Source organism: Anolis sagrei, chromosome 4, assembly GCF_037176765.1.
Source record: "Anolis sagrei isolate rAnoSag1 chromosome 4, rAnoSag1.mat, whole genome shotgun sequence".
NCBI lineage: Eukaryota > Metazoa > Chordata > Lepidosauria > Squamata > Dactyloidae > Anolis > Anolis sagrei.
Genome location: NC_090024.1, coordinates 191,279,278 through 191,300,947, shown reverse-complemented (window position 1 = coordinate 191,300,947; position 21,670 = coordinate 191,279,278). Strand labels below are relative to the sequence as shown.

At 39.0% G+C, this 21,670-nt stretch overlaps 1 protein-coding gene and 2 non-coding genes across 3 annotated transcripts; 1 reads left to right on the top strand and 2 right to left on the bottom strand.

The window, feature by feature from the left end:
• Positions 1-7,225: 7,225 nt before the first annotated feature.
• On the top strand, positions 7,226-17,580 carry CHIA (chitinase acidic). Its single transcript, XM_060773040.2, has 11 exons — positions 7,226-7,250; positions 8,619-8,648; positions 9,298-9,499; positions 10,273-10,329; positions 11,286-11,451; positions 11,917-12,041; positions 13,586-13,709; positions 13,908-14,093; positions 14,212-14,331; positions 15,767-15,908; positions 17,223-17,580. The coding sequence occupies exons 1-11, from the start codon at positions 7,226-7,228 to the stop codon at positions 17,477-17,479; spliced, it is 1,434 nt and encodes a 477-aa protein (XP_060629023.2). The 3' UTR covers positions 17,480-17,580.
• Positions 17,581-18,292: 712 nt separating this feature from the next.
• LOC132775240 (U2 spliceosomal RNA) lies at positions 18,293-18,483 on the bottom strand. The gene has a single exon (XR_009631471.2). It is a non-coding gene; the product is annotated as a U2 spliceosomal RNA (small nuclear RNA).
• Positions 18,484-21,262: 2,779 nt separating this feature from the next.
• On the bottom strand, positions 21,263-21,453 carry LOC132775242 (U2 spliceosomal RNA). The gene has a single exon (XR_010909935.1). It is a non-coding gene; the product is annotated as a U2 spliceosomal RNA (small nuclear RNA).
• Positions 21,454-21,670: the final 217 nt, after the last annotated feature.

Below are 21,670 nucleotides of genomic sequence, written 5' to 3'. Positions count from 1 at the left end.
TTACTACTTCTGTCTCTTCTTTTTGTTATCAAGTAGGGGATGTTTGAGCCATAGCCATCACTGCAGTCAGGCATGTAGCCAGTAAGGCCTTTTCACGAACCACCATCAGAATTTCGGTGGGGGGGGGGGGGGGGGCTGAAGCCCCTCAAGCCCCCCCCAAAAAAAATTCTGATGGTGGTTCACGAAAAGGCCTTACTGGTGCATTATTTAAACTGTTATGTTTATTCATATCATGATCTGATCACCATACTCAATATATCCCATATGCATGGGGGTATTGGGGTAATGATACAAAAGGTTTGCTAGGCTAGACCCTCTTTCACTCAGACTCAGCCCCCCCCCCCCCCGAAACTCACCCCCAACCCTCCCCCCTGAAAAAAATTCCGCCCCCCCCCCCCCCGAAACGAAATCCTGGCTACGGGCCTGACTGCAGTATTGCTTTCTATTTTCTTCCATGGCTGAGAGAGTACAAAGCTGCTACCACCACTGCTACCTCTGTGCAGTAGTGCTGTGTCTTGTTTATGCTTCTTGTCATTGCAACAATTGACATTATGCCATGCCTCAGAAGTAAATCTTTAAAATCAGATTTCAGCTAAAATATATCTTTCTGTTTGGCTTGGAGGTCTTGACAGTGGTTTCCGAATTGCGTCTGTTTTCTGTTTAGCCTCTACTATTGAGTCCAATGCCTAATTTAAAAGAATCCTAAAACCACTAAAAGGGCTGAGGATGGAGGGGAGAGGAGAGACTCAGGAAAGTGTTTATGCGTTTTCCATAGTTAACTGCAAGCAACATCCTGCACATTGGAGGAAACACACACACTCAGTTATTCTGACACTGAAGTGAACATTCAGAGAAGGCTTTATTAGGGCTGGGCGGTTTCGTTTCGTTAATTCGTAATTCGTTAATAATTCGTTATTTTTTTCAATTACAAAACGATAACGAACCATTCTGGAGCAATTTTTTAAAAAAACGAATTTTTAAATAGTTTTGTAAATGCTTCGTATTTCGTTATTGTATTCGTTTCGTTATTGTTCTGAGGTCGTTTCGTTATTATTTCCGCATGTCTGGGGCAAGTTTTTTGTTTAATTAGTGAAAAAAAATTATAATATCACACCAACAGTCAACAACAGAGGGAGAGGGAAGCTTCAGAAGTTTTTGGAGGTTTTTTAGCGTATTTCGCGGTCGCGTCCGCCATTAACGAATCGATTCGTTATTGTTTCGGAAATCGATTCGTTAATGTTTTGTATTTTTGTCACATTTATGAAATTTCGTAAATACCGAACTTTTTTAAGGGAAAATTTTGTAATTATTTTAAATATCGAAACAAAAAAACCCCTCAAATACAAATCGATTTTAGAAACAAATTTTTCCGTTGTTATCCAGGCCTAAGCTTTATTACTATTCACAGAAGACCTATGCATGACTTTTTCTGAAAAGAATTGATTCCTGAGCCATGGAGTCAAAGTAATGTCAAGGAAGCACTGCATTCATTTTCTCTATCACAGCCAGTAGGTTTTGCATTCAGTACTTGTTTTTCTGAGTCATAGCATACTGGTAAACTCATCATAACAATTTTGTAAAAGCCCCAAAGCAATTTCCAAAATACCATCCTTGTGCACATGTGGGAGCTATTCAAGGAATTGTGAAATTGAAAATAAATACAGAAAATAATATGAAAAAAAAAATGTTTCAACAACATATGACTGGATGACTGAAAGTGCAAACCCACTTTCAGTCATCCAGCTTCAGTGACATTAACACCCTGATCCAACATGTGTTTACTGTGCGGAACATATAATACATATTATGTAGAAATAGATAAAAGACTGCAAAGAAAGAAAAAGCAAGTTACACCATTTCCATTCAACTGTTTTGTATTCCCTGCAGCCAATGGTATCAACCAAGCAATTGATAAACTGGACCTTGCATCTCCACTTACTGAAGTTTCTAATATTGTTATTCTCTAATATAATGATATGGGAGACACTGTGATGAAGAGAATTGTTATGAGCTGTTACACATAGCTGTAGCAACAACAGCACCATATTATTGCATTTAGGATAGATTGAAAATAGTACTTATGCAACCAGGGACTATTTCATGCTGAACTTTTCATCCCACTCATTGCATTCCCAAGACAAGAGAATTCATAAACCTCTACCTAGGAAAATAATTGGGCTTCTCTCCATTTCTAACACCACTTCAGATGCTGGACAACTCCCCATCCCAACTTTCTGGCACTTTCTAAAAGTAGTTTTGTTTATTAAATGCATCATGATCGGCCATAGTATTGGATGAATGCTGTGGAGGTTTTGTTTTTGTTTTGCACATAAATGTATTACCTATTCCTGTTCATCCTAAACCTGGGTGGCAAGGCTTTGAGCAGATAAAGCCATGGAGTTTTTTAAAAAATGTCATTCTATGAATGCAGGAACTTTTTCTGTTTATGGAAAGCACTGGGAGGATTTCCACAGAAGAATCAAAGCAAACAGACCATCTGCATTCTTTATCATTCTCTCTTTGCTGTGCACCACTATATCTTACTTCTTACACTGCTCCAAAGGGTATTCCAGCACTTCAAGGCACTTTATGAAAAGGACCAGGAAACACTTTTAAAAAAAGGGAATTGAAAAGATTATTTCCTGCCTCCATTAGCTTTTCTCCATTACAAGCAGAAATAACACTACTGTGGATCCAACCTATTCCATACATTCATATGTCCAGCTTCTAAAAAGAGATATCTATCTAAATCCCTTGATTATGACAGATGATATTAATTGCCATGTATCTTGGTAATAAAAATAATGAAGACAAAACAGCAAACCACTGAGTAGAGGCAGCTCACAGACCTAGCAGAGGACTCTACTTCTAATATTTCAGTGAGCTTGTCCCATGCAGAACTCAGCACCTGCCACTCTGCATGGACAAATATCCCAATGATATCAAAACGTAAAGGCCAATAGTAAAAAAGTAAAGGCCACTGCACAAAAGGGAAAGAGACTGAGAACAAATATCTGGTTGAATTAACACACTGCACAAATGCTGGCATTTTAACCTTACTTTATCTTAATGGGTGTATATATAGGTCCTGATCTTGTAAACAGCTGCTCAAAAGGAGACCTTTCCACCAAAGGTCTTTACAGACAATTCAAATGTGCAAAAATACAAGAGTACATGGAAGTGTGCTTCTGGACTTTAACATTGTGGACAATTGCAGATAGAGAAATTATATGGCTTCCCTATTTAAACACATCTTCTCTGCACATTGTAAGTAGCTTGACAGGGAGAGTATTGGACCTTCTCCCACCCCCAGGACACATAGGTGATCATTGTCCCACAGAGACAGTCCTAAATAATCCTCTGCCTTCCTACTTTTGCAGATATATTAAAATATGCAATATTCCTCCATTATCCTCAAGTTGCTTCAAAAGCTGTGAACTTAGTTCAAAGTGCAAAAAGTCATATGCACTCAACTCAATATGGGGGAGAAGAGTGGCAGAAGAAATCATGCCCTTTCCTGCAGACTCAGCCAACAACAAATTGCTGCAGCATCTCTTAATTTTGTGTTTATTCTCATTTATACGTGTTCTCAACTTGGCCACCTTTTGCTTATGTTTGGTGACATATCCGTTTTAATTAGTGAAATGTTGGAGGGAATACAAAACAAATGCTTTCCCTCCATGTGTGAAGAGTCTCCTTCATGAGTAAGAGTTCCCAAGGTTCTTCTGGGCTCTTCTTCCCCATGAATTTGGCATACATAAATCCCAAATTGTGGCTAACACAATTGTTTTCTTGTCACATATAATCATGGATTCAAAGGTATGCATTCCGGTACACATTTCTCTCTCTATACCAGTTTACCAGCTGTTAGGATTTCTGGGAGTTGAAGGCCAAAACATCTGGGGACCCACAGGTTGAGAACCACTGCTCTACACAATAATGACCAGAAAAGTTGAAGGAAATTTTGAAAGTTAATCAGTCCAATGAGGGGAATGGAAACCTTTTATGAGCCCTGTCCTCCTCCTCCTCCTTTTCATTATATTGACATTTTGATAGTCATTTCAATAAGCAGCAACACAACTAAGAGCTTTACTCTGCAGCAGTGCCAACCCATGGCATTAAAAGGACACAGAAGAGAAGGTTATCAAATTTCAACTTTTAAGAAATATTAAGTCATTTGATTGCATTTGACAACCCATAAATTCAATTCAGAGATTAATTTATCTTCTATAAATTAGTTCACTTGGTTTAATAAACCTGAATTGGAAAAAAATACAAAATTACATTATCAGTTTAAGAAATCATTATAATTACTCAAAATACATAAGATGTTTTGGATCAGATATTTCGCTTCTCTGTTCTTTTGCTAGTGATATATTTTTATTTGACTAATTTCCTTGGTAGACTTGGAAGTCATGAAAATGATCCAATACCAGAATTCAAATCATTAATATATTTGTGTTATTTTTTTCACATTATCACAATCACACAGAATGATACCTAAAAGAGAACAGTTGATTTAGAATGAGGAAATGCTAACTCAAAATGAGCAAACTTGCAAGGCTGCAACAGTGTAGAAATAGGTAATATGAAGCTGTCTGGGCTGCTAAGAAGAGGAAGAAATTAGAGAAAGAGGTTCAACAATGATGAAAAAATACTTTCCTTAATACAAACATGCACAGTGGAGAGAGAGGGACCTACTTTGGGTACCTGCAATGTGCATGGAAAGTACTTGGCAAATGAAAGATTTTAGAGATGGCAAAAGTTACCTCTCTTTGGCAGTGCCAGATTTATCAGTGTGCTTAGGTGTGCTTAAGCACTGGGCCCCGTTGGCTAGGGGAGTCCATCTTCCTCCTCCCAAAAATGTACAATGGATTTTGCTCATATGGCACAATTCTAAATTTGAAGGTGTTCTGTTTTGGAGCAATCCCTGACATAATGATAGAGTTGATAGTCTATGGGAGTGTGCCACAAAGTAGGCAGTGTAGGCCTACTGGGCCTCCCTCCTTCAGGGCACAAGTAAGGGGCCTCTCAACTTAACTACCACAGGGACTCATTTGTCCTAAATCTTTGGTCTCATTTGGCCTTTTTTGAGGGAAAGCTAAGAAGTGTTGGCATTGCAGGCTGGAACCACATACAGAAAAGAATGATAAACAATCAAAGGCCCTCTAAACCTGAGTCAAGACTTTGAGGCAAAATAAGCCAATGGAATTTCTGGCCAAAATCATAGATCTTGTGGAAATAACAATATAAAAGGACCATGTCCTAGATTCAGCAAAGATTTCAGCAAGAGCCCTCCAGGAGGAAGAAACAACTAGATCCTTGGTTGATGCAAAATAGATCTCACTCCAAGAACCCACTACCTTTCCATCTGAAATAATTTTAAAAGCATTTCATTTGGGAAACTAAGGATGATGCCAGGACATTCTTTAGAACAGATGATTGGTCTACAAACAAAAAAATTGTGATGTAAGAACCCACCTAAGGAAAACAATACAAAACCCTTATATTGATCATACTTGCCACAAATGAGGTTTTTCTGGCATTCCCTGTCTATTACTACCTACAGGGCTACACACTGAGAAATAGAGAACCTTGTTTGGTGGGCATTCCATTTGTTAATGGACTTTGGTATGAGTGCCAGCTATAGGATCTATCTACAAGGTTTCTGTGTTAACACTTTGCACTCTTTAGGCAGAGAGTTAAATAAAGAGGTTCAATTTTAGAACATATGCATGTACAACTTGTTCAGGATGTTGTGAAAATATGTCTAGCTCAAAATATCTGACCTTAGAGGAACTATCCAAAGTTCTGAACCCAATAAAATGATTCAAAGCACTAAAACTACAAAAGGGGACTAAAAATGAGAGCAGATATACTGTTCCACATGTAAGAAAACTACCAGCCTCCACTGTATGACACTGAATCTCAGTTTATGTAGCTATGGCGCACTCTGTGGTATACTATAAGCCTACATGCAAATTGCACTCACAATATTGTCTGAAGCTTTGCATCACCTAGATTCATTTAACTACATCTTCAGAAGAATATTCTCTAGCTTATGGGAGTAAAACATTGTTTATGAGCCAAACAGTGCTTAGTATGGCAGCAAACCATTGTGGAAAGTAAAATAGCTTAATTAATTGTTTGATATTATACCAGATAATAAAATAATATTATTTCTTGAACATCCTTGGTCTCTCTTAGCAGGGCTCTCAGGTCTATAAACTCAGAAATCCCATAATTGATCATATACATTCCATTGCCTATACTTCTTCCTTTCTCTTTATTATTCAAATGCCAACATCCTTGATTGTGTATTGATTTTGTAGATACCCAAGACCCATATATACCCAGACAACCCAACTATTGATTGTTTCTCTCAAGCTCTGCTAGAGCCAAAAGACAAAATTAGGATGCATCAGTTCAAGTTCTAGCTCAGATACTTTCTTCTGGGCTTTTGTTTGAGGCATGAACTCAGAAATAGTGACCCTTAGCTTCAGTATAATCAAATTAGCTAGAAATCTGGATTTCCCAAATTTTTAAAAATGATTTTTTTCAATAACATTTCTAGATAATATTATTGTATTTGTAATTCATAACAATCTTATGCATTAACAAGGGAAATGAATTAGGAATATTCCAGGTAAATGCAGAAGATTGTCAGCTGAGTGTCAGCAAAATCCTTTGCAGTTCTTTATGCTAAAGCTGTGAAGGATTTTAGGACAGCTGGGAACACAAAGGAGACAGGGATGGGGCTTGCATAACTTACCCCATGACCAGTCTCACTATGCCAGACTTGCAATATTTAGGAATGTTTAAATAACACTATCTACATTATTTTTTCCACTAACATACTTCATTCATATTCTTTGAAAAGTTATTTAAGCAGCAATACAAATACTGTTAAAATAATTAGAAACACAATAGCCAATATCAGCTCCCTAGAGAACATGCACCTTCCTAAATCAGGTCTTATCTTTCTGACGATATCACTTGAGGTCAGTCATTTCCATGGTGGCAGACTTGTATGGAACGAGAAGGAAAGAAAATGGTACATTACAAATGGAGGTCGAAATATCTACGAATTAATCCATTAATCACATTTGCTTTTCTTTTAATGGCTGATCTGCTTATCTTTTGTGATATGGAACCATGCAGTAAAAGGACACACGCACTATAAAAGTCAGTAGAGGACTGGGGAAGAGCGGTACACAGATTAACCATGGCTAAGCTGATTCTCCTTGCAGGTAAGTCTGTAGTAGTTGATATTATTTGTTAATAATATTTTTAGGTTCTTTACCATATTGCTATATTCTAAAACACTGCACTAAATTTGCAAGTCTGAGGGCCCTTCCGCACAGCCCTATATCCCAGAATATCAAGGCAGAAAATCCCACAATATCTGCTTTGAACTGGAATAAATGACAGTGTGGACTCAGATAATCCAATTCAAATCAGATACTGTGGGATTTTCTGCCTTGATATTCTGGGATATAGGGCTGCGTGGAAGGGCCCAGAATAGTGTCTGTGATCACCTGTGAGTAAATCCTATTGAAGCATGTACTGAGTCATACTTTAAGTACAAAGGGGTCTCCTAGAATCCTCAAATGTTCTACTGAAGCAAATTATTGATACAATCTTTTCCAAATTGGTGTACTGGCAGAATACCACACCGCTCATCTCCTGTTAGCATTGACATTGATCATGCTGGCTGGGGATGTTCTGAGATTTTGTACAGCATATCTGGAAAGCACGGGGTCACAGAAAACATAAAACAAAAAAAACCAAAATTAATATGAGGTTAAGAGCCTACTGTTACAAGTACTACCTAAATGTTGCTTCTTCTATACTCTGCTTAGATATTTTCACTTAGCTCCAGTTTTTATATAACTAACATGAAACACAGTATTTGAGTCACCATATTGCTGAGAAAGGCAGGCTATACATATCATAAATACATAATAAATAAATATATATATTTGGTATGTATTTGAAATCTACTGTTTTTCTTGTATAAAAATTACAAGAAGGCATTATTACAGACATAATGCATTTGAATATCACGATAATTCAAGAGAATACTGCCATATTAAGGGCAAGCCAGTGGGCTCGTGCATGAGGACTAATTCCCATCATTCATATTCCCAGCTGCAGAGAATCTACAGTTTCGTGTATGGTAGGAGTGAGCAAATACTAATAGGTTACAACTCTTAGCCGCTCTGGCCAATGGTGAGGAGTGCTGGCAGTTGCAGTCTAGTCCCAACTGGAAAGCTATAATTTGAAAACTCTTGTTCTAGGATTATTTCTTCAGGATGTCAGGGATAGGCAAACCAGAGAGTTGTCTTCTGCCAGGTTTTTGTCTCATAATAGGTCAAGGGCCAAAGCTCCATGGCTTCTTTGATAGGACTGATTGAGTAGCATGTACTAACATGCCATTTGCATTTATTATGGAGCCCTGGCTTTCTATGATGCCTGAAGTTCTCTGAACCATGTTAGCATGAATGATTCTTGGTTTCCAAATGTGCTCATATGCCTTTGCCTCTTTGGACACAGGACATGTACACACTTTTCCATTGTTTTAGAAGGGTCATCTCATTTTTTTCTTCATTTCCTAGGTCTGGTGCTTTTGCTGAATGCTCAGCTGGGTAAGTAATGATGGAACAGACTATAATCAAAGCAATTGATAAAAAGGGAAAGCTTAATATTTCCTATATAATTTTAATGCTAATTAAGAGTCTTTTTGCTTGGAAGAGATGCAGAGGTTTCCCATAAATTGAGTAAATGATGATTTCAAAATATATCTATACTGATAACTAGAAATATAGTATATAGTATTATTTTGTCTTGTTAACATCTTCCATTGGAATTATCTACATCCCGATTATATTATTGTAGAATTCAGTCATCCAGTCATGAGATTTCCAATCTGACAATAATTCAATTAGATGATTCCACAGATAATGTTAAAATAGCTGCATTGTTGCGTAGCCACACAATTCAATCACTCTCTGTGGAAGGAGCTTTTGTCAATGTGCTTTTGATAATTTTGTGGAAATAATGAATATATGAATTTGAATGTGTGATAGTTAGCCCTCCTTTTCATGGATCTATAGAATTCACGGATCCACATCTGGGCACTCACATGTTGACTTGCACACATGAACTGGATGCAGCCATGGTGTATCCAAGTTATTGGGCATGGATATGAGCTTTGTAAGTCATCTTTCATGAATCACTTTGGTTCATTATGGAAATTATGAGTTACTTCCATCTCCACTTTTTTGTTGATTACAGGCTCTGCCTATCAGCTGACATGCTACTTTACCAACTGGGCCCAGTATAGACCTGGTCTGGGACGCTTCAAGCCTGATAATATTGACCCATGCCTGTGTACCCAACTAATCTATGCATTTGCTGGAATGAAGAACAATGAAATTGCCACTATTGAATGGAATGATGTGACCCTTTACAAATCTTTCAATGGACTGAAGAACCAGTAAGTAGTTAGATGACAAGTTATTTCTGGTTTGGCATTATACAGTGCCCTCTTCAGGTCAGCTAACTTGTTTGCCTCTTTTAAAATCCTCTGTGTTGTTAGTAACTAAAGCTTGTAGATTATGCAGGCAGGCAGGCAAGTATACAAACACATATGGAAGGCACAAGGGAACAAAAATGACTATCCACATACAGCAGACTGAGGAAGCTTTGCCCTGCAACTATTTTTAATCTCACACTAGGGAATTCTAGGAAAGGGAAGCAAAGTGGAGATGGGAACAAGTCACTGAAGTTATCCTAACTGAAGTTATCCATATAGAATTTATGTGCTGGAATTTTCTTGGTAACTTAGCTTTACATAATCAGTGTATACATCCCTTTTGTATCATTGCACAAGAATGTATTCAGTACCTCCTTGCAACAGTGAACTGTTTCCATACACACAACGGAGGCCTCATCTCATGGCTTGTGTGTGCAGCTCACCCTTCTGCCCCCAACAAGAATTGATTGTCCATGGAGATATTGGGAAAACTCCTTCCATACTTGTCATCCTGGTAGCTTTTGGGATCCCAGACCTTTTCTATCTCCAACTATATCTTCACCATAAGCGCATTATGCTTTACTATTATCAAAGAGATCCTTGACCATTGTGTGAGACATAATATTACCAACATTTAAAAACATATCTGCTTTGCTTCCAACTCATAATCATTACAAGGATGCAGAATCAAAAAACAAAACTGAACTTAATCTTTCTTAATTATATATTCACAGGAATGGACAACTAAAGACTCTCCTGGCTATCGGAGGATGGAATTTTGGAACAGCACCGTAAGCTTTGTTTGTTTTTTTTTCTTAGAAAGTTGTCATAATGGGCTTTGACTCAAACTCTGGATATGATTAATAATCACTGGAGTTTGGGGTTTGAAAGGACTGGTCTCAAAAGTCAAATCACTTCTGGAAAAGGATGATCTTCAGGTCCTAATTCTGGAAAATTCTGGAAAAGGATGATCTTCAGGTCCTAAACCTGAAGGATTGTGGGATTGTGGCACAGCTGGCTGAGTGTCAGCTGCATTAAGATCACTCTGACCAAAAGGTCATGAGTTCGAAGCAGGCCCGGGTTGGAGTGGGTTTCCAACCAATTGTGTAGCCTGTTGTCGACCTTTGCAACCCGAAAGACAGTTGCATCTATCAAGTAGGAAAATAAGGTACCACCTTAAAGTGTGGGGAGGCTAAATTAACTGATTTATGAGGCCATAAAGAAGACTCCAGCAAAGCATTCCAGCAGGGAAGCCTGCGGGGAATGCGGAAGTGCTTCATCAGCATCGCAGATGGACGATGAAAGCGACAGCTCCCCTGGCAGCCAGAAAAAGTTAAATAGACTCTGTGTATGTCTGTATATGTTTGTATGTCAAAAATTGGCATTGAATGTTTGCCATATATGTGTACACTATAATCTGCCCTGAGTCCCCTGCGGGGTGAGAAGGGCGGAATATAAAAACTGTAAATAAATAAATAAATAAAATAAGCATGAGGTTTGCCTCACTTGGGACTTCTAAAACTATTTGCTCTTTGGGAAATGCACATGGGAACCTGTACGAGTGATTGCTGCATATCATTTTAAAGTTATGAGAGATAACCTTGGGACAAGAAGTTGGACTTGATATTTTTCCACTTATTCTGATGCCTTTTTTAAACGATTACATTTTACTGTTGCAGACCAGAGTGGAATGAATGATGGTTATAAGTGTTTGTTCTAATTCTCTAATTCACTCTGTTCTATTTAGATTCAATGCAATGGTGGCCACTTCTGCAACCCGTCAGACTTTTATCACCTCAGTCATCAAATTCCTTCGTGGATATGAATTTGATGGTCTGGATTTTGACTGGGAGTACCCTGGTTCTCGAGGCAGCACTGCTCAGGATAAGGCTCTCTTTACTGTTCTTGTTAAGGTAAACTGCATAGCCAAAAACATTAACATACCAGCAGAAAAGTTTCAAAATAACTAAGTGCAAATAAATGCTTGTTGCTTCGTGTTAGCATCATTATTAGGTACAATGCGAGAAGATGATAAAATGCATCTGTGCATATTTAGATGAATCCCAGGTTTTTCTGTAAGAATTCTCAGGCAGCTTAGTAAAGATGAAGAACATGTGAACTTCCAAAAGTTGTACTGCAACTCCCATGGACCTCAGCTTCAGGATATTTAAAATATGCAATCACGAAATGTAGGCATGCTAGTATTCACTGCAGTGAATGTATTCGGGGAATTACCAGTTTCCACCTGTTCTGCTACAGAATACTAGGTTTATATCATGTGTAAACAAGGGATTTCTCTCTCTAAACTGAAAGCAAGGATGATAGTATATGATGGTACTGAGAGATTTTATCTGCATAATTCTTTTTTTTTTCCATAGGAAATGCGGGAAGCCTTTGAGCAGGAGGCCCAGCAAACTAACAAACCCAGGCTGATGGTCACTGCTGCTGTAGCTGCTGGACTGTCCAACATTGAATCAGGCTATGAGATTCCACAACTTGGCCAGTGAGTCCTTACAAAATTATTTTTCAGAAGCAGCTTAGAGCGGAGTATCATAGGGGGAAGTGGTTTTGCTACAACACAAATGACTCCCTTGTTGTCTTGCAGCCAGGAAAGAAACATAGCACTTTGAAGGAGATCTGTAAACTGTGTTTGCCAAGAGGGAGAGAGAGGAGCTGAAGTGATACAGTGTTAGAACATAACTCTGCCATGTTCCCAGAAATCTAGTTATAGTTTAGCGATTTCCTAACTTCATAGGTAACCTCCATGCTGCTATTATTGCAAAAAAAAAAAAACCCCAGGGACTACAGGCAACATAACCTCTTCTGAGAGTTGTAGTCCAACAAAGTAATGTCACAAGTTCTCCATAGGAGAGGTTATCTTTATCAAGCTAAACTGACCACAACATTTGAGATAATCAGCACTGAGAAAGAGGCAGGAGAGGAGTCCTACAATATTTGTAGCTAACATACCTATAGAACTGAAAAGGCATTCTAGGATATGCTTTTATGCTCATCCTTCCTATTACAAAGCCTTTGAGGATACATTTTGACAAGCTAGATTCCACAACATGGAATTTTACTAAAGCCCCAGACATCACTTTACGTACAACCCTCCTCTTGTGTTCTCTCCAGCACTACTTTGAGGTACAAGAAAACCCATAAAGGAAGGAAAGATGGGATATGTGTATAAGTCTCTTTGGTTTGTCATTTGTCATTTGTGAAATATTCTTCCAATCAGCTAGACCAGCCTTCTCAAGGTTGATGTTCTCCATATGAGTGATGACCATTACTCTAGACAGTGTGGTCATAGGATGTTGTGAGCTGTCTTCTCCAATATAGATAGATAGATAGATAGATAGATAGATAGATACCAGATTGAAGAAATGCTGTACTTGCTCATCAATGTTATGGACATTTCAAGGAGAGCAAACTCTATGAAACAAGGGAGAAGAAACATCTTAAAACTATTCCCCATAGAAGCATAAATACTGCTAAGCAATTGTGGCCAAGAATACGGAGATTCAATGGCTAGGGGACACGCACCAACAGAAGGTCTATATATCTGCTTTCTGATTTCCACAGAAATATTAACAGGGGAAAAAAGAAAACTCAACACAGGCTTAACAAGCTATTTTAAAACTACATCAGGGCAGCAAACATATGCCATGCAATGGATAATCCCTACTTTAAAATAAATGCAGGCTTCTTTACTGGGCAATTCTTCGTATAAGACTGGAACATGCATGGCAATAGCAGGTTGCACAGTTCTTTTACAGTTCTCAATAAATATGAAGACTGATCATTTTGCGTACATACATACATACATACATACATACATACATTATATGTATGTAATGACTGAGGAAAGAATAAGAGATGAAATCTTTTTTTCTCCATTCTGTTCACACACACACACATACCCTGCATTCTGTTTTTAAAAAACTGCTTTAGAGATAACCGCACATTTCTATATTATTAGCTTGTCAGATTAGCAAACTGGACATATATGATGCAAACCCTAAATTTGTATTTCCATAACCACTACAGATATCTGGACTATTTCCATGTGATGACCTATGATTTCCATGGTTCCTGGGAAGGATACACAGGAGAGAACAGCCCCCTCTACAGTGGCCCTGCTGATACTGGTAGCAACATTTACTTCAATGTTGTAAGTATATCTTGTATACCTGGTCACTAATAGCTGAATGAACTTGCCTAAACAAAAGGTAAAAATAAAAGAGGATTACTGGATTAGAGCAAAGATATCTCTAGTGCAGCTTCCTGTTTCCAAAGTGACTAATTGGATGTCTTCCACCCACAAGTCCTTGGAAAAGCTTATTTTCATGCTTTTAAATTTTCCCAATAGAACTATGCCATGAACTACTGGAAAAATAACGGTGCTCCAGCTGAAAAACTCATTGTTGGATTCCCAACATATGGGCACACCTTCATCCTCAGCAACCCATCCAATACAGCTGTTGGTGCTCCAACATCTGGCCCTGGGCCTGCTGGACCTTACACAAGACAGTCTGGTTTCTGGGCTTATTATGAGGTATGTGCCACATAGATGTTGCCATACATGCACTAAATTACAAAAATTATCAGCAATGTAAAACTGGAGCAATTGCAGCAATTTAGCTAATGACAACTGAATGTTCTTCCCCTTCTAGATCTGCACCTTCCTGAACAAAGGAGCTACCAAGGCTTGGGATAGTCCTCAGGATGTCCCTTATGCCTACCAAGGGAGTGAGTGGGTTGGATATGACAACATCAAGAGCTTCAACATCAAGGTATGGTGAAAGTATACCCAGTGTCATCTGTATATTCATTGACCACATATATGAAGAGTTTCATGTCTTAAATTCTGGAAACCTGGTAGATAGCATCTATATAAAAATTAAGGCAAGAGAAACAACTCATTTTGGGGATCTACTACAGACCTCCAAACCAGACTGAGGATTTGGATGTTGTTTTCCTGAAACAGATGACACCCATCCAAAAAGGAGAGGTAGTGAGTGTAGTAGTAATGGAAGATTTCAACTATGCTTTGTATTTGTTGGAAGTCACACTCTGCCAAAAAAAATCCTCACTTTGTCTTGTAAGTGGAAGAAACTGCAAAATGATCAGCTGCTTTAGACTTAACCACAACTAACAGTAATGACCTGGATATTATTATTATTATTATTATTATTATTATTATTATTATTATTATTATTTTATTACCCGCCTCTCCCTATGGCTCCAGGCAGAGTTAATGGTTAATGAGGTGGAACTTCTAAATTTTTAGGTGAGAGTTACCATGTTCTCTTGGAAGTTGTTGTACAGAAGAAAGATGAAGCTGAGTATAGTCAGACATGCATTCCAGACTTTAATTTCAGTAAACATAGGAAAACACTGGATGTGATCCCATGGTCAGGAATACTAAAAGAAGAGAGCTCATGGTGGATGGGAGGTTCTTAAAAGTGAGGTATTGAAGGTACAATTTCGAACAGTTCCAATGAAGAAGAAAAATGTATTAGGAATGGAAAGTAGGGTGGAGTTCATCAAAGAGGAATTTAAGTAAATAATCAGCACATGTAGGGAGAAAGTTGAAAAAGCGGAAAAGCAAAACAACCCCCATCTCCTAGAGAGATCAGAAACAAAGAGTCTTTTTGGTCATGTTGGTAGCAAAGGTAAAAGTGAGGAAGTGGCAAGGCAACTGCTTGGAGAAGATGGCAAAATGCTAACAAGGGACAGAGAAAACTACTCAACACCTTCTTTACCTCAGTCTTCTCCCAAAAGGAAAACAGTGTTCAGCCTGGAGAAATTTAAGCAAATGATGCTATTGGAGAAATGCAGCACAAAATAGGTAAAGAGATAGTATAGGAATATCTGGCTACTCTCAATGAATTCAAGACTCCAAGGCCAATTGAAATACATTTAAAAATATTAAAATAATTGGCTTGTTTTGTGCTGCTCCATAGACTAGGACATGGGGCAATGGATTCAAACTATAGGGAAAGAGATTCCACCCCAAAATTAGGAAGATCTTTCTGATAATAAGAGCTATTTGACAATGAAATATTCCGCCTCAGATAGTGGCGGAGTCTCCTTCTCTAGAAGTTTTTCAATAGAAGCTTGTAATCTCTTCCAATTCCATGATCTATGAATCAGTTATTAATTCTGGTGCATCAGAATCTCTTTTCCTGTTGACTGGAGACTGATAGTTTGTTTCCTCTTTCAAAGGTTGATTGGCTGAAACAGAACAACTTTGGAGGTGCCATGGTCTGGGCTCTTGACTTGGATGACTTCACTGGAACATTCTGTAATCAAGGCAAATACCCCTTGATCACTGCTCTGAAGAATGGTCTGGGACTACAAAGCACCAGTAAGTAGCAACAGCAAAGAGTGTCTTAAGCAAACTGCCATCAGCAAGTTGTAGTTTAGCATGTCTATGTTCCATGACAATATAATGTAAATATGTTGAAATTCATACGAAAGGCTAAAGCATGCACAAAGTACCACACTCGTTGTAGGGTACATATTTCTCATGGTATTTTCTCATTTGTCAGTATATTGGTGATATCCACTGTAGCTTGGATGTAGCTTTTCTGACTGAAACTCTCCAAATTCCAAAGACCAAATTCCAAAATTCCAAATTTCAAAATTCTGGGACACATAATGCAACCAAGTAACTTTCAGTACAGAAGACTTGGTTCAGATCTATGCTGTTACTAATTGACTATGGACTAATTAATGAAAAGTACTAAGAAGTATTTTTTTTAAAAAAAACTCTAGGTCACTCCCTGCATCAAGAGATGTATTTGTACCAGATAGCTATGTCATGGCTGCATCTGCCAATGCTACAGCAATCTCCACTCCACAAAGACAAACAGACAGACAGACAGACCACCACCTCCTCGTTACTTCTGAGTTGTTAGAGGACAGGGGGGATGGGGATCAATTTGATGAGTTCAGATTCTTTTCTGTAGCTGGATACACTGTAAGAGACATCCACAGAGACCCCTGCAGTTCCTTGTGAAGTCCCTGTAGATGATGTCCATGCTGATCCTCCTACTCTTTGATAACACAAAATGAGGAAGGTTTGGGGTAGGGGATTGTGCTGCTAATAAAGCAGGTTTGGAGGGATTTTGGTCATTGCATAGTTAGAATAGAATTCTGACCTCTGTAACAACCACCAAAAGAGAGTTGCAATAGTATAAATTTGACTTTATTGCCTTTATAATTCCCCAAAAGAAGTCCAGCCTCTGTATTATTTTTTCAGTTTACATACAGTTAGGTAGCTGTTTCATATTCATGATTGCTATTTAATTGTGATTGTGACTCTATTACCATGATCGCAACACACCCCCAACTGAACTTGCCATGCATCAGTTTCATAGGGAGAAGGAAGGCCATTTTGCTCATGATCACAGTACAGTTGAATTATATTTTCATCAGGGCTGGAGGGTCAGACCAGGAGAAATGACATATTTAAATACTCTGGCCTATAATTTTTGCTTTTAAGAATTTAGTAAGAATTCTGTTTTTTTAAATTTAGCATTTAGTGATGGACAGGTGTTTTTGTCGTTTCACAAGGTTCTAACCTAAATGAGGAACAAGAAATTGGGCACCAAGAATGAACATATACTGATCATACTGGGACACATATTGATCTGTGTGATGTTCTTTTCTGTTTCAGGCTGCACTGCTCCAGCCCAGCCCAACCCTCCCATCACAGCTGCGCCCAGTGGTGGAGGAAGTGGCAGTGGCAGTTCTGGAAGTGGTGGCAGTTCAAGTGGTGGCAGTGGATTCTGTGCCGGCAAAGCCAACGGTCTCTACCCAGTGGCCAACAACAAGAATGCTTTCTGGCACTGTCTTGATGGAACCACTTATGAGCAACATTGCCAGACTGGCCTGGTGTTTGACACAAGCTGCAGCTGTTGCAACTGGGCCTAAAATCAGATTCTCCAGCTCTTACATGCATTCAGACCCAATGGAATTTCCTTTTGCAGGTTAAGCTCATGACAACAGATTAAAAGAAAAAGTATGCAAAATAATCCCTCGTTTGTTGGCCTGCTTCATTACAATAGTCCAGCGTTCGTAAGATAATACCTTTTTTGTGAAGTAAGGCAATGATGGCAACAGCAGTAGGAGAGGAGATGGTGTGGCCAGTTGCTTCCCACCCATTCTAATAGATATCCCAAGGATATTCTGATAGATATTTCGGTTGTAGAGTTATGGAGTTGCGTCCATATGCTGCTACACACTGCAAAGGTCATGTGCACAACACAATTCTGGACACCTTCTAATGCAAAGATCTAATTAGTATACTGTTGTTATAGCTAGGACATACTCACAACTGGGTTCTGGCCACTGTCACATACATTATGAACCAATAATGTTTTGTCTGATGAAAAATACATGAAATTATTAATAATATATTATTCCAGGAACAACAAAAGCACACAGAGATGTTACATGCTACCACACTTAATTTGATGCCAATGCAGAATTCTAAATTGTTGATAGCACTATCATACCTATTGTATTATATCCATTTAAAATGGTTATAAAATTGTATCTGTGGGTTGGACCAGTAAAAAGAGCTATGTGATGAGTGTGGAATCATGTGGCCATGAACCCAAACAACTGGGCTATACATCCATCTTCCTTTAAATCCACTCAACTCCAGAACATTTCACTGCCTCAAGAACACTTATTTCTCATAGTACTCTTATCTATTTTTGAACCAACAATATTCTCCCAAGAGGGAGGTGCACCATTCCTGGAGGCACTGCAATACCAGGCTGATGCATGGAGTGGACAGAGCAAGCTCCTGTTCCAGCTCCTATTTCCAAAAACCCATTTAATATAGAGTTCTCAAATAGAGAACATATCAGATACTAAACTGATAAGAACAGATACTACACTTGATCTTAGCCAAAAGGCCGAGAAGCGATACCAAGCACATTTCAAGAGACAGCAGGCAGATTCTCCAGTTACCTTTTAGGTAACCACGAGTAAACCAGTGCTTCAAAGTGCTCAGGGCCACATCAAAATCAGCAGAGTTTGTAATTCCACAAGAAATACTTTAAAAACAATGATGTTTCCACCATGTGGGAAAACAATCACTGATAGACCATGTAATATGGAAAAAAAATATGTGAACTCCCTCAAATTCTTCTATTTCCCAGTTGTCACTCTGTTGGCTCTGCTGGCTATTGGTGTGTTCTTTGCATATGCTTATCTATTCCCCGCCCCATCCTTTGCTACGGAATTGCTAATCCACTGCCCACCAGCAGAGGTCTGGAGACAGGAGCTTGTCTGTGTAAGTGGACACTCCACTCACACATATACATATTTTCACCTTTATTACATGCATAAATATATAGGTGTAACTCCATAACAAAAGCCTCTACATGTAATGAGTGCAGAACAACATATCCAATGTTATCCTTCTATTAGCAAATCCTGATGTCTGAGCAAGTAGTTTAATCATGCCCTTTAGACTTTTAATTTGTGAATAAATTGCAAACCTGCAACCTGACAGACTACATCCGTTTTCTTTCTATTGATTTAAATATATCCCTTCCTCAGATTAATTCAGTAAAATTCCAACAATACAGAGTGGACCAGAAAAAATGTTTCTGTGTACACGATTTTAGGAGAAAGCCAGAGACGAAGGTCCCTTTTACATGTTTACATATCAAATATCCCTAGATCCAGCCTAAGGATACTTTTTCACATTTCATCCTAAACCAGAAAATATTATTTACAAAATAATATTTCCAATCATATCCATCGATTATTGGAAAGCTCCAGATCACTTGCAGCTGTGGGAAAATTAGCTCTGTGGTGGCAGAATACACTTTTGATATGCTCACAGTTCCTTAATTATTATTACCTTGGTCAGCAGGGCTTACCTCTGTCATTGATAGCCCTGAAATAGCTCAAACTCATGTAAAATTATTTCTTCTCTGTCAAATTGCTGCTGGTGGGAATAACTGATAGTTTGAGTTAGATCTTTCAATGCTCTAAAAATAACACAGAAAACAGAAGCTGTGGAGATGCAAGCAAGAAAATAGACACCGTTACATGCCAATGTGTATGTAGGAAGCATTAAGAGATTATTTAAAAGCAAACAAGTAGCATTTTCCCCAAGTGTCTTCTGTGTCCCACATGAATGCAGTTAATCGATTAATTGAAACATTTATTGGTGTGATTAACAAATAGACAACAACTAACATTAAGTCTAGTGGTGTCTGACTCTGGAGTGTGGTACTCCTCTCCATTTCTAAACTGAAGAGCTGGCATTGTTCGTAGACACCTCCAAGGACATGTGGCCAGCATGACTGCATGGAGCACCGTTACCTTCCCACATAAGCGGTACCTATTGATCTACTCACATTTCGCTTTCGAACTGCTAGGTTGACAGAAGTTAGGCCTATCAGCAGGAGCACACTCACTCCCCAAATTCGAACTGCCAACCTTTTTGTCAGCAAGTTCAGCAGCTCAGTGGTTTAACCCACTACACCACCAGGGGCCCCATAACTAACATATATGCGCTTTATTGCCCAGGTATGGATTTTCTTCGTGGCTATTTCTTTCCTTCCACCATTTCCCTAATACACCTTTTCTTTATCTCCCTTCTTTTTCCTTCTTCCCTTGTTTTCATGACTTTTTTTTTCTAGGAGCCCCCGGTGGCGCAGTGAGTTAAAGCACTGTGCCGCGACAGGTCGCAGGTTCGAATCCAGTGAGAGGCAGATGAGCTCCCTCTATTAGCTCCAGCTCCTCATGTGGGGACATGAGAGAAGCCTCCCACAAGTATGATAAAACATCAAAATCATCCTGGTGTCCCCTGGGCAACGTCCTTGCAGACGGCCAATTCTCTCACAACAGGAGCGGTTGCTCCTGACACGACAAAAAAAAAAAGACTTTTTCTTTCCACTTCCTTTCTTTTTTCTTCCTACTCCTTTCCTCTTCCTTCTTCCTTTCTCTTCTCCTTTTTCTTTTATTTGCTGCGCTCATACATTTCCCCTTTGTTCACTTCCCTCCCCCTTTTTTCTTCTTCCCTCCCCCTCTCTTTCTCTCCTTTTCCACCTTCCTTCCTTCCTTCCTTCCTTCCTTCCTCTCATACTATCACCTAGAAGTCAACCCTTTCTTTCCCTTTTTTAATCCTTCTTCCTTCCTTCTTCCCTCCTTCTTCTCAAACATGTCACCTAGCAGCACCTCTTATGTGTGGTCGAAGGGGCAGCTGGTGCACAAGTTTTAACTGTGCAAAAGCTCCCCTGGCCACCGCCAAAACCTGGGGTTCCAGGCTCAGCGATGAATCCATGATCACTCCCAAGCTGCGAACCTGCGTCTTCAGAGGGAGTGTAACCCCATCCAACACGGGCTGTAACTGCCAACATTGCACAAAATTTTTGATCTAAGTTATGTAGTTACCAAAAAATATATAGAACACTTATTTCTCATAGTGGCACGGTGGGTTAAAGCGCTGAAAGGTTGCAGGTTCAAATCCGGGGAATGGCATGAGCTTCCGCTGTCAGCCCCAGCTTCTGCCAACCTAGCAGTTCAAAAGCATGCAAATGAGAGTAGATCAATAGATACCACTTAGAAATAGAAATGAGCACCACACCCCAGAGTCAGACACAACTGGACTTCATGTCAGGGAAAAACCTTTACCCTATTTCTCATAGTTCTTTTATCTATTTTTGAACCAACAATATTCTCCCAAGAGGGAGGTGCACCATTCCTGGAGGCACTGCAATACCAGGCTGATGCATGGAGTGGACAGAGCAAGCTCCTGTTCCAGCTCCTATTTCCAAAAACCCATTTAATATAAAGTTCTCAAACAGAGAACATATCAGATATTAAACTGATAAGAACAGATACTACACTTGATCTTAGCCAAAAGGCCGAGAAGCGATACCAAGCACACTTCAAGAGACAGCAGGCAGATTCTCCAGTTACCTTTTAGGTAACCACGAGTAAACCAGTACTTCAAAGTGCTCAGGGCCACATCACAATCAGCAGACTGTAATTCCACAAGAAGTACTTTAAAAACACTGATGTTTCCACCATGTGGGAAAACAATCACTGATAGACCATGTAATATGCAAAAAAATATGTGAACTCCCTCAAATT

Coding starts and splice junctions, on each gene's coding strand:
- CHIA (XM_060773040.2), top strand. CDS start 7,226: ATGGCTAAGCTGATTCTCCTTGCAG. Junction 7,251..8,618: donor TAAGCTGATTCTCCTTGCAG/GTAAGTCTGTAG, acceptor TTCATTTCCTAG/GTCTGGTGCTTTTGCTGAAT. Junction 15,909..17,222: donor TCTGGGACTACAAAGCACCA/GTAAGTAGCAAC, acceptor TTTCTGTTTCAG/GCTGCACTGCTCCAGCCCAG.